The 13,784-nt window shown below is 36.6% G+C and overlaps 1 protein-coding gene across 2 annotated transcripts in view; it reads left to right on the top strand.

Moving 5' to 3' along the window:
* The window catches only part of APPL1 (adaptor protein, phosphotyrosine interacting with PH domain and leucine zipper 1), a 46,298-nt gene that overhangs the window by 27,294 nt on the left and 5,220 nt on the right, over window positions 1-13,784 (top strand). For both annotated transcript variants that reach the window (XM_015130635.3, XM_015130632.3), the window contains 7 exons: window positions 3,218-3,312; window positions 3,509-3,691; window positions 5,304-5,356; window positions 6,079-6,253; window positions 6,351-6,387; window positions 6,950-7,096; window positions 13,620-13,670. In XM_015130635.3, coding sequence (XP_014986121.2) covers window positions 3,218-3,312; window positions 3,509-3,691; window positions 5,304-5,356; window positions 6,079-6,253; window positions 6,351-6,387; window positions 6,950-7,096; window positions 13,620-13,670 — 741 coding nt within the window. The remainder of the gene's footprint in view (window positions 1-3,217; window positions 3,313-3,508; window positions 3,692-5,303; window positions 5,357-6,078; window positions 6,254-6,350; window positions 6,388-6,949; window positions 7,097-13,619; window positions 13,671-13,784) is intronic.

Here is a 13,784-nt window from a genome sequence, read left to right on the forward strand (position 1 = left end):
TTTGTATTTTTAGTAGAGACAGGATTTGGTCATGTTGGCCAGCCTGGTCTCAAACTCCTGTCCTCAGGTGATCTGGCCATCTTGGCCTCCCAAAGTGCTGGGATTATAGGTGTGAACCACTGCGCCTGGCCTGAATGAGTAGCTTTAATGTGCCATATATGTAATGAATGGTCTTCCTAGAACAATAAATTATTTCAAAAGATACTCAGCTCAGTCAACCAACAAATATTTATTGGGTGTTGACTATTTAACTCTGTGTTGAGCACCATGAAGAAAGGAAATACAGAAGAAAATTGAGCCATGGCCTCTGCCCTCTAGGAGCCTATCTGTATGGAGAGACAAAACTAAAACTTTAAGTAACATTTCATTTCAGATAAAACAGGATGTAATTGAAAGCATATGGTGATGACTAAAGGCTTAAGTTTTGAGAATAGTTTTGAGAATATTAAGATCAGTGTGGACTTTAGAGAAAACTCTGTGGAAATGGTGGAAACTTGAGTTGGGTAGGATTTGTTTGTGTTTTGAGGAAAAGAAGACACAGTGCAGATAAGAGAATAAGTACAAATGCAGAAATGGCAAATTTATGAAACTGTAGTATAATTAAAGATTTTTGTTTTTTTTTTTTTTTGGAGACAGAATCCTACTGTGTCGCCCAGACTGGAGTGCAGTGGCACTATCTCAGCTCACTGCAGCCTCCGCCTCCCAGGTTCAAGCGATTCTCCTGCCTCAGCCTTTTGAGTAGCTGGGACTACAGGCCTGCACCACCATGCCCAGCCAAGTTTTGTATTTTTAATAGAGACAGCGTTTTGGCATGTTGGCCAGGCTGGTCTCGAACTTCCAACTTCAGGTGATCTACCTGCCTTGGCCTCCCAAAGTGCTGGGATTACAGGCATGAGCCACCATGCCCAGCCAAGTTAAAGGTTCTTCATAGAGAATACAAAACTGAAATGTGCATACAAGTCACTTAGGGGTCTTGTTAAAATGCATAATATGATTCAGTATGTCTGGGGTGATACAGCGTGAATTCCCAGTTTTGCAAATTATACTTTGTGTAGTAAGGATATCAAACCAGATGAACTCTGAAGTGTAGATACAGCCATAGGTGCAGTCCAAACATACAGGTAGAACACAGGGGTACAGAGAATCCTTGAAGGAGTCAAGTGGGTACCGCAGCATAGTTGGAAAAGGACTTGACTCTAGGACAGGAGCTGTCTGACCTCTGCCACTGTTGGTGGGCCTGTCTGTGCTGTGAGAGAGAGTCCAGGCAACTCCTGGCTGATGATTTCAGCTGAGGCTGGGAGGGCTGATTTCTTTGGGAGGCTCTCACTCTTCTAAATTGTAATCTGCTGTTGATGTAATGGTGGATTAGATGGGAGGGCTAGACTAGTTTAGTAACTGATTGATATGAAGGATGAAAGAGATGAATAAGGTAAAGATGACTTCCAGGTTTTAAACCCAAGAGAAGAGAAGAGGAATTTGGGAAAGAAAAGTTCTGTTTTTTTCTTAATGAATTTGAAGTGCCAGCTAAGAAATGCCTAGGAGGAAGTTTTGAACCATAGAAACAAAATCTCATGACCTCCAAAATACTAGTAATTATACTGTAACATATAATGTATTATAATTATGTCTAATACAATAAATTATGAGTTTAGGCCAGGCGTGGTGGCTCACACCTGTAATCCCAGCACTTTGGGAGGCCGAGGCGGGCGGATCACGAGGTCAGGAAATCGAGACCATCCTGGCTAACACGGTGAAACCCCGTCTCTACTAAAAATGCAAAAAATTAGCCGTGCGTCACGGTGAGCACCTGTAGTCCCAGCTACTCGGGAGGCTGAGGCAGGAGAATGGCGTGAACCCGGGAGGTGGAGCTTGCAGTGAGCCGAGATCACGCCACTGCACTCCAGCCTGGGTGACAAAGCAAGACTCTGTCTAAAAAAAAAAATAAATAATAATTATGAGTTTAATTACGGAAAATCCATGTTAACTATAGAGAAACCTTTTGCTTTTAGTAATTTGATATCCTGCCAATCTAGCTTTTCCTTTTTGTAAGGTTATTTGGGAGCAACAAAAAATACCATTAAAATACAAATTAAATGATTTATTTTATCATCTAGGGAATACAGTGTTTGGATTTGAATAGTTTGTAATACTTATATAGTCTTTTCCTACCAATTATCAGAACTAATTTTTAGTTAGTATTTCTTAGGTTATCCAGAATTATTTTATCTGTGAGAATAGAAATTTTGATCAGTTTGTAGCATTGTATTGGTGATTTTGCTAACAATAAGACACAGAAATGCAAAATTGTTTTGTTATTATTTTTTCTAATTTAAAGACCATGTTTATGGAGTAGTGCCTGTTGTCCCAACTACTCAGGAGGCTGATGGGGAGGACTGCTTAAGCCTAGGAGATCGAGGGTGCAGTGAGCCATAATCATTGCACGCCAGCCTGGGCAGCAGAGAACCTGTCTCCCAAAAAAAGACCATTTAAAAAATTGTGAAAAAATCTACAAATTTACCATGTTAACTCTTTTTAAGTATACAGAAATGTTAACTATATGTACATGATTAAAACAGATCTCTAATTTAAATACCATTTTTATTCAGTCAATATTTTAAATAAAACAGTCTAAAGTATTTCCTATGAAAAGCTTTCTTATTTTCAATTTTTCGTTCTGAAAATATGACAACTTTATAAATTAATAAACAGATATTTCTGAGCATAAATATATTCTGGAAAATTGTGAAAACTTTACCAGCATAGTTATAAAATACTCGTATTTTGTGAGTATTTCCTTATTCCTTCTAAATTTCTTTATTCAACAAATGTATCGATTGTCCATTGTGCCAGGCACTGGACTGTGTGCTAGCAATACAAACTTTAATAAAAAAAATCTGGTAGTTAAAAATGTAAAGAAAACAATATTTTCTTTAAAAATTTAAAGTGTGCAACACTTGCAGGGAATTTTAAAAAATTAAAGAAAAAGCAATATCTAATAATTACATATAAGTAGAAAATCAGATTTTTTGCTAGGTTATAGGAAGAGGAAATCAGTTATGTACCCTAATATTAAGGTGAGGGAATACAGAACTACTTTAGTAGCTCTAATTTATATTTTAAGTGTAACCAGAAGCATTCTAACAATTCAGGGTTACATTCAAACTTTTGGTTTGCTTACTTTACTAATATTAGTCCTTTTTTAAAAAAATTAAAATAGGAAACTGCTGCACGAGTAAATCAGTCAGCTCTGGAAGCTGTCACTCCTTCCCCATCTTTCCAGCAGAGGCACGAGAGCCTGCGGCCAGCCGCAGGGTAAGTTACCACACTGTGAGTTATTTAAAGAAGGATATGGGCTATTTAAAGTATCTGTGATCTGGGATTATGTTTGTACTGAAACATAAGACTTCTCATTGACTTATAATGTTGTGTTTTCTTTTTTCATAGTTTGTTAAATATTTAATATCCAAAAGGGAAAATTAAATGGAATGCCTTCTTGTTTTATGCTTAGACAATCTCGGCCACCGACAGCTCGAACCAGCAGTTCAGGATCCTTAGGATCTGAGTCTACAAATTTGGCTGCCCTGTCTCTAGATTCCCTTGTTGCCCCAGACACCCCAATACAGTTTGACATAATTTCTCCTGTGTGTGAAGATCAGCCTGGCCAGGCAAAAGCCTTTGGCCAGGGAGGCAGGTGGGTGATAGCATCACAGGTACATTGTGCTGTGGTCTGTAAGGCTTATAATCCGCTGTCTACATTTGAGAGTCATCTCTTATTTATCATGTACATCAGCTATGTTGTACTTTCTTTGTTTAATTACGTAACATACTGATAGTTAGGGAAGAACCATGCAGGTTTTTCCTCTATGTCTTCTGCCTCAGTTAAGGAGTTAAGATAATTTAGTTTCAAAATATTTAATTCTCTATTGCTTATTAGGTCTACTTCTTGGATATTTGCTCTTAAAATTGCAGAAGAAAGTTGATAGCCCTGTCTTTAGGTCATGACAATTTTTTTAAAATTCTTGAGGATAATACACGTGATATGGGTTTATTAGAAAATATTATCTTATACCAGAAAAAGAAATCTTCAGGAAGTTACTAAAACATTATCACTATTATGAATTATTAATGAATCATCTTTTATTTATATAATGAATATTCTCACCAAAGCAGTTAAAATTTTTCCTTGGCTGTGGTTGAAGGAAACATGACTTAAGGCAAATCATTTATTAAGTAGAATGGATACCTAATGAATTGATCATATATTAATTTGGATATACATGGCTATGACCCACAAAAAGTCATTTACACATCACAGAAATACACTTAGCATTTGATGTAATAGAACACATACTACAGATATTAATTTCCTGTTATCTTAATGTCAGTGTTTTTTTAGAACCACTTAGCTCTCTGCTTCCAAAACCTATTTTGTTTTGTTTTGAGACGGGGTCTCACTCTGTTGCCCAGGCTGGAGTGCAGTGGCATGATCATAGCTCACTGCAGCTTTGACCTCCTGGGCTGAAGGGATCCTCCTGCCTCACCCTCCTGAATACCTGGGACCACAGGCGTGCACCACCACACCCAACTAATTTTTAAATTTCTTTGGTAGAGAGGGGGTCTTCCTGTGTTGCCCAAGCGGATCTCAAACTCCAGGGCTCAAGCAGTCCTCCTGCCTCAGCCTCCCAAAGTGCTGAGATTACAGGTGTGAGCCACAATGCCCAGCCCTTCAAAACCTACTTTGAGTTGTACTTTTCTTCCTTCACTGTGGTGTGCCACAAGCCATGCACACTAAGGAGGAAGGTAACTTCCATCTCCAGTTCACTTTTCTTTTTGCATTGTTACTTGTGCTTTGAGAAATACAGGTTTAAACTAGATTATAGCTAACTTGCAACATATACTTACAGAAGTAAGTAAAAACCTAAAAAGAAGTTTTTACAATTCCAGGACATTCTTAGCATTTTTCTCAAGCAGCTAAGATTGCAGTTAAATCAGTGTTCCTCTGTGCTGGTTTATTTAAATTCAAGAACTTTTGCAACATGGTTTATTATTATGTTGATTTTTTGTTGTGTATGGCTAAACTTCCAATTCATCTGTGTCTTCTAAAGTGCATGAACATTGATCAGTTAATGTGTGACAACAGAGGCCTTCATCATAGTAATTTAGTGATCAATAGTGTTTCTTAACAGGATGGGGCATTTTAGAGCTTTCTTTTTACAATGTTAACTCTGGTTTTAATGATTATATTCTTCTATGTGGCTCATGGTAACTGATCATTTGTTCATATTTTTTTCTGAACTTTTTAGGCGTACAAATCCATTTGGAGAATCTGGGGGAATTATAAAATCTGAAACTGAAGGTAACACAGATGTGCAGCATTCATATTTTAGAACTGCTTCTCAGCAAACTGTGAAGAATTTATTGTTTATATTTGTTCTGCTGCTAAGCTCAGTTTTCATGTTATCTTTACTTCAAAATTTCCTCTACTTATAGTACACTTGAAACAACAGAACTTAATCTGACTTAAGATGTTGTGATTCATACAAAACTATAGACTCACACTTGTGACCTTATAGTCAAATTCTCAGTGCCTAAGATACCTTTCAAGCTTTTCCTAACAGCTGATGTTTCACTTCTGGTACTGGAGCATAAATTTTGTTTTTCCACCACTAACTATTCATTTTAATTCCAAACTTACAGAAATGCTGTAAGAACCACCAGTTGTGTGTGTGTGTGTGTGTGTTAAGAGACAGGGTCTCCCTATGTTGCCTAGGCTGGTCTCGAACTCCTGGGCTCAAGGGATCCTCCTGCCTCAGCCTCCCAAAGTGCTAGGATTATAGGTGTCAACCACCACGCCTGGCCTCAGAACCACCAATTGTTGAAGCATTACTTTTAGCTATTTGAATTTTAAACCCTAATTTTCCTGTAACTTGGAATGCTGTAGTTAGGAGTTATTTTGAAATGTATCCCTTAAGTTGTTGAATTTTTCACTGGAAAATCTAAAAGGAGGCAATGTATTTTATTCTTTTGGAAAAGAAATATGGCATTAAAAAATATATAATACACCTTGTTCTGTTATAGATTCTATTCTTCATCAGTTATTTATTGTCCGATTCCTTGGTTCAATGGAGGTGAAATCAGATGACCATCCAGATGTTGTTTATGAAACTATGCGCCAAATCTTAGCTGCCCGGGCCATCCATAACATCTTTCGGATGACAGAATCGCATTTATTAGTCACTTGTGACTGTTTAAAGTAAGTAAAACCCTCCCTTAAAAAGCTGTAGAAAAAACATGTACATGATTTCAGCCTAATTAAAATTTGTTTTCCAATTTTTAAATTATTATTTTAGGTTAATTGATCCACAGACACAAGTTACAAGGCTCACGGTGAGTTCCACATGATTTAAGCTTTGTTTTAGGTCCCTTTGTATATATACACATTTTACAATTTGATAATAATCCTAATCCTGTATATTCAAGTGTGATAGGATCAGCTATGATTGGTCTTTGGCTGTTATAGTTAAGTCTGTGGCCATCTCCAAAAAGTTATCATTGAACAGTTTATGTAACTTAAAATAATTAACACAATTCTTATCATTGTGTTATCATTGAACATTTTATGTAACTTAAAAGAATTATCATTGAACATTTTATGTAACTTAAAAGAATTAACACAATTCTTTTTGTAATTTTTTAACAGTTCTTTTTGACTTTGTAAAATGTGTTAATGACTAATAAAATAAATGTAATATTCAACAACCTCTTTTTCTGCTTGTTAATTCAAACCAAATATGACATTACTTGTTTCTGCATTACGAGTCTGTTAAAATAATTGGCTTTAATATATTACAATATTTATATTTTTAGAACTTAGCTTATGAGTTTGTCACAAGTGCTGCTGTAATGACTTGTAAAATCTCATGTTTGCTTCTGATGTTTTCTGTGGCAGTTTCCATTACCTTGTGTAGTTTTGTATGCTACACACCAGGAAAATAAGCGCCTTTTTGGATTTGTTCTTCGGACATCAAGTGGGAGAAGTGAAAGTAATCTGTCATCAGTCTGCTATATATTCGAGTCAAACAATGAGGGGGAAAAGGTACATGGCTTTGCGGAATATCTCTGTCATAACTACTTACTAAGTGATTCTTACTAAGATTTAATAATTATTAAATTCTTACTAATTAAATTACTTAGTAATTACTGATTGAATTCTTTACAATTAATACAAATTTATGAGGTACATGTGAATTTTGTTACATGTATAGAATGTACAGTAAGCAAGTCAGGGTATTTAGGGTGTCCATCACCCAAGTACAATACATTTTTGTTAAGTATAGTCACCCTACTCTGCTGTCAGATATTAAATATATTCCTTCTATCGTAATTTATGGTTGTACCCTTTAATCCACTTTTCTTCATCCTCCCCTTTCCTCATCACTCAGCCTTCCAAGTCTCTTATCTATCATTCCACTCTCTGCCTCCATGTGATCAATTTTTTGGCTCCCACATACAAGTGAGAACATGTGATATTTGTCTTTTTGTTCCTGGCTTATTTCACATAAGATAATGACCTCTAGTTCCATCCATGTTGCTGCAAATGACATGATTTCATTCTTTTTATGGCTGAATAGTACTCCATTGTGTATATGTACCACATTTTCTTTATTCATTTATCTGTTAATGAACATTTAGATTGATTTAACATCTTTGCTATTGTGAATAGTGCTACTGTAAACATGTGAATGCAGGTATCCTTTTGATACAGATTTCTTTAATTTTGGGTAGATACCCAGTGGTGGGATTGTTGGATCGAATGGTAGTTCTATTTTTAGTTTTCGAGAGATCTCCATACTGTTTTCCATAGTGGTTGTACTAGTTTATGTTCCCACCAACAGTGTATGAGTTCCCCTTTTTTCTGCATTTCACCAACATCTATTATTTTTTGTCTTTTTAGTTATAGCCATTCTGACTAGGGTAAGAATGACTCATTGTCATTTTGATTTGGATTTCTCTAATGAATAGTGATGTTGAGCAGTTTTCATATACCTGTTGCCTGTTTTTATGTCCTTTAAGAAGTACATATTCATATCCTCTGCATACTTTTAAATGGGATTATTTTTTTCCCTGTTGAGTTCGTTGTATATTCTGGATATTAGTCCCCAGTTGGATGAACAGTTTGCAAATAATTTCTCCGATTCAACAGGTTGTCTCTTTACTCTGTTATTTCTTTGGCTGTGCAGACACTTTTTAGTTTAAGCCCCATTTGTCTATTTTTATTGCCTATACTTTTGAGGTCTTAGGCATAAAATCTTTGCCGAGACCAATGTGCAGGAGTTTTCCCTTCGTTTTCTTCTAGTATTTTTTTTCCTATGGAAAATAACCTTTATTTTATTAATTTATTTATTTTTGAGATGAACTCTCGCTCTGTTGCCCAGGCTGGAGTGCAGTGGCACAATCTTGGCTCACTGCAACCTCCACCTCCCGGATCAAAGTGATTCTCCTACCTCAGCCTCCTGAGTAGCTGGGACTACAGGTGTCTGCCACCATGCCTAGCTAATTTTTTTAGTAGAGACAGGATTTCACCATGTTGACCAGGCTGGTCTTGAACTCCTGACCTCAAGTGATCCACCTGCCTCGGCCTCCCAAAGTGCTGGGATTACAGGTGTGAGCTGCCACGCCTAGCTGGAAAAAAAACCTTTAATAGAACAGTTATTGAGAATATCATACTAACAAAGTTTCTCAAGAGACTAAGAGCTAAAATGGTGAAAGTAGGATGATCTTTTTTTTTTCTTTTTGATTTTTGTGGGTACAAGGGGTGTGTGTGTGTGTATGCACTTTTTTTTTTTTTTTTTAAGATGGAGTCTTGCTCTGTTGCCCGGGCTGGAGTGCAATGGTGCAATCTTGGCTCATTGCAACCTCCGCACCCCCCAGGTTAAAGCGATTCTCCTGCTTCAGCTTCCTGAGTAGCTGGGACTATAGGCATGTACTACCACGCCCAGCTAATTTTGTATTTTTAGTAGAGACAGGGTTTTTCCATGTTGGTCAGGCTGGTCTCAAACTCCCGACCTCAGGTGATCTGCCTGCCTTGGCCTCCCAAAGTGCTGGGATTACAGATGTGAGCCACCTTGCCCAGCCAGGTGTATATATTTATGCAGTACATGAAATATTTTGCTACGTGCATGCAATGCATAATAACCACATCATGGAAAATTGAGTATTCATTCCCTTAAGCATTTATCATTTGTATTAGAAACAATCCAATTATACTCTTTTAGTTATTTTTAAATGTACAGTTATTATTGACCATAGTCCTCCTGTTTTATCAAATACCAGGTTTTATTCATTCTATCTTTTTTTTTTTTTTTAATCATTAACCATCCTCCCACCCCCCATCCCCACACTACCCTTCTCAGCCTCTGGTAACCATCCTTCTACTCTCTGGCTCCATGAGTTCAATTGTTTTGATTTTTAGATCCCACAAATAAGTGAAAACATGCAACATTTGTCTTTCTGTGCCTGGCTTGTTTTGCTTAACATAATGACCTCCATGTTCCATATATCTTGTTGCACATGACAGAATCTCATTCTTTTTTATTGCTGAATAGTACTCCATTGTATGTAAGTACCACATTTTCTTTATCCATATATCATCCATTCAAATGACAGAATCTCATTCCTTTTTTCTGGCTGAATAGTGCTCCATTGTGTATGTGTACATTTTCTTTATCCATTCATCTGTTGATGGACACTTAGGTTGCTTCCAAATTGTGGCTGTTGTGAACAGAGCTGCAACAAACATGGGAGTGCAGATGTCCCTTCAATATATTGATTTCATTTTTTTAGGTATATACCCAGCAGTGGGATTGCTGGATCATATGGTAACTCTATTTTTACTTTTTTAAGGAACCTCTGAGTTTTCTCCATAGTGGTTATACTAATTTACATTCCCACCAACAGTGTACAAGGGTTCCCTTTTCTCCACATGCTTCCCAGCATTTGTTACTGCCTTTTTGCTATAATAAGCCATTTTAACTGGGGTGAGATAATACATTGTAGTTTTGATTTGCATTTCTCTGATGATCAGTGATGTCGAGGACCTTTTCATATGCCTGTTTGCCATTTGTACGTGTTCTTCTGAAAAATGTCTATTCAAATCTTTTGTCCAGTTTTAAATCAGATTAAGTTTTTTCCTATAGAGTTGTTTGAGCTCTTTGTATATTCTGGTTATTAATCCCTTGTCAGATGAGTAGTTTACAAATATTTTCTCCCATTCTGTGACTTGTTTCTTCACTTTGTTGATTGTTTCCTTTGCAGTGCAGAAGCTTTTTAACTTGATGAGATCCCATTTGTCCATTTTTGCTTTAGTTGCCTGTGCTTGTGGGGTATTACTCAAGAAATTTTTGCCCAGACTGATGTCCTGGAGAGTTTCCCCAATATTTTCGTGTAGTAGTTTCATAGTTTGGGGTCTTAGATTTAAGGTTTTAATCCATTTTGATTAGATTTTTTTATATGGTGAGAGATAGGGGTCTAGTTTTATTCTTCTGCATATGGATATCCAGTCTTTATTGAAGGGACTGTCTTTCCCCCAATGTGTATTCTTGGCACCTTTGTCAAAAATGAGTTCACTGTAGTTGTATGGATTTGTTTCTGGATTTTCTATTCTGTTGCATTGCTCTATGTGTCTTTTTTTTTTTTTTTTTTTTTTTTGCCAGTACCATGCCGTTTTGGTTACTACAGCTCTGTAGTATTGTAATTTGAAGTCACGTAATGTGATTTCTCTAGTTTTGTTATTTTTGCTCAGAATAGCTTTTGGCTATTCTGAATCTTTTATAAATGATTCCATATACATTTTCAGATTATATTTTTCTATTTCTGTGAAGAACATCATTGGTTTTTTGATAGGGATTGCATTGAATCTGTAGATTGCTTTGGGTAGTATGGACATTTTAACAATATTGATTCTTCCAATCCATGAACATGGAATATGTTTCCATTTTTGGTGTCCTCTTCAGTTTCTTTCATCAGGGTTTTATAGTTTTTTGGTTTTTTTTTTTTTTTTTTTTGAGACAGAGTCTCACTCTATTGCCCAGGCTGGAGTGTGCAGTTGCATAATCTTGGCTCACTGCAACGTCTGCCTTCCAGGTTGAAGCAATTCTCATGCCTGAGCCTCCCAAGTAGCTGGGATTACAGGTGTGTGCCACCATGCCTGGCTAATATTTTTAGTAGAGAAGGGGTTTCACCATATTGGCCAGGCTGGTCTCAAACTCCTGGCCTCAAGTGATCCACCTGCCTGGGCCTCCCAAAGTGCTGGGATTACCGGCCTGAGCCACTGCGCCCAGCTTGTAGTTTTCATTATAGAGATCTTTCACTTCTTGGGTTAACTCCTAGGTATTTAATTTTATCTATGGCTGTTGTAAGTGAGATTACTTTATTTCTTTTGCAGATTGTTCACTGTTGGCATATAGAAATGCTACTATGTAGTATGTTGATTTTGTATTCTGAAGCTTTACTGAATTCATCAGTTCTAATAGTTTTTTGGTGGAGTCTAAGTTTTTCTAAGTATAAGATCATCATACCATCTGCAAACAAGGATAGTTTGACTTCTTCCTTTCCAATTTGGATGCCTTTTTTCTCTCTTGTCTGATTACTCATCTTCCATCTATAAGGTGGAAAGGCTTTTGGTTTTTCCCCATTCAGTATGATACTAGCTGTAAGTCTGTCATATATGGCTTTTATTATGTTGAGCTATATTCCTTCTATACCAAGTGTTTTTTAGGGTTTTTAATCATGAAGGGATGTTGAATTTTATCAAATGCATTTTCAGCAGTAATTGATTAAATAGTTTTTGTCCTTTATTCTGTTGATATGATGTAGCATATTGATTGATTTGCATATGTTGAACTATCTTTACATCCCTGGGATAAATCCCACTTGGTCATGATAAATGATCTTTTTAATGGGTTGTTGCATTTGGTTTGCTAGTATTTTGTTGAGGATTTTTGCGTCAATATTCATGAGATATATTGGCATGTAGTTTTCTTTTTTTGATGTGTCTTTGTCTGATTTTGGTATCAGGTAATACTGGCCTTATAGAATGAGTTTGGAAGAATTCCCTTCTCTATTTTTTGTAACATTTTGGGTAAGATTGGTATTAGTTCTTTAAATGTTTGGTAGAATTCAGCAGTAAAGCCATCGGGTCCTGGGCTTTTCATTATCAGGAGACTTTTTATTATGGTTTGGATCTTGTTACTTGTTATTGGACTGTTCGGGTTTTGGATTTCTTCGTGGTTCAGTTTTTAGGTTATATTTGTCCAGGAATTTATCCATTTCTTCTCGATTTTCCAATTTATTAGCATGTAGTTGCTCATAGTAGCCACCAATGATCCTTTGAATTTATGCAGTATCAATTGTAGTGTCTCCTTTTTAATCTCCAATTTTATTTACTTGAGTCTTCTTTTTCTTCGTCTGGCTAAATGTCAGTTTTGTTTATCTTTTCAAAAAAACCAACTTTTTGTTATGTTGATCTTTTGTATTGTTTTCTTCATGTCAGATTCATTTATTTCTGCTCTGATCCTCATAATTTCTTCTAGTATTTTTATAGTGTTGGGTCTTATGTTTAAGTCTTTAGTGTATTTTGAGTTGATTTTTGTATATGGTGAGAGGGAAGGGTCTGGTTTCATTCTTCTACATGTGGCTCTCCAATCTTGCCAGAACCATTTATTGAAGAGGATATCCCTTCCCTAGTGAAAGTTCTTTGTCAGCTTTGTTGACGATCAGTTGGCTGTAAACATGTGGCTTTGTTCCTGGGTTCTCCGTTCTGTTCCATTGGTCATATGTCTTATTTTTATAACAATCCTCTGCTGTTTTGCTTAATGTAGCCTTGTAATATATTTTGAAGTTAGGTAATGTGATGCTTCCAGCTTTGTTCTTTTTGTTTAAGATTGCTTTGGCTATTTGTATTGAACCTATAGATTGCTTTGGGCAATATGGTTATTTTAGCTGTATTATTCTGATCCATGAGCATGGGATGTTTTTTTGTTTGTGTCTTCAGTCTCTTTCATCAGTGTTTTGTAGTTTTTTGTGTAAATACAATTCTTATATAATTCTAAGATTTTTGGAAAAAACTCCCAAATTTTGCGTAGGCTGACTGTGCTGCTTGAGCAAAGCATCTCTGAAGAGAGCCAAGCTGATGGGTTGGGCCTTCTGACTCTACAGACTCATGTTTTCCCTGCCACTGATAGTTGGTGCAATATTTTAGCCTCTAATTTATGCTGGGAATGGAATATATTCCCAAAACCAGCCATTTTCAGATGTCTTCAGCTTAGAATAGCATTAGCAGCTGTGTGCGTCTTCCTTGTAGGCCTAACTATGACAGTAATGAATTTGACATAACAAGAAATGGGGTATATGAAGGTGAGTGTCAGCAGTGGAAGCCTATAGACTTCAAGGAAAACATACAAAGCCTTGGTTTTGGGGCTTGAGCATTCTTAAATATGCTTTTGCTTGAAGCAATGTATTAGGATTCATTATAAAACTAGTTACATCAGTTATTTGGATACTTGACATTTTTGCTTTGTTGTGAGAACTGCCTGAATTTTTCATACTTTTTCTCTTTTTAGATATGTGATTCTGTTGGACTGGCAAAACAGATAGCTTTGCATGCTGAACTGGTAAGAATCCAAGATGTGGCTGGGCACAGTGGCTCATGTCTGTAATCACAGCACTTTGGGAGGCTGAGGCGGGCAGATCACTTGAGGTCAGGAGTTCGAGACTAGCCTGGCCAA

This window comes from Macaca mulatta, chromosome 2, assembly GCF_049350105.2.
Source record: "Macaca mulatta isolate MMU2019108-1 chromosome 2, T2T-MMU8v2.0, whole genome shotgun sequence".
Lineage (NCBI taxonomy): Eukaryota > Metazoa > Chordata > Mammalia > Primates > Cercopithecidae > Macaca > Macaca mulatta.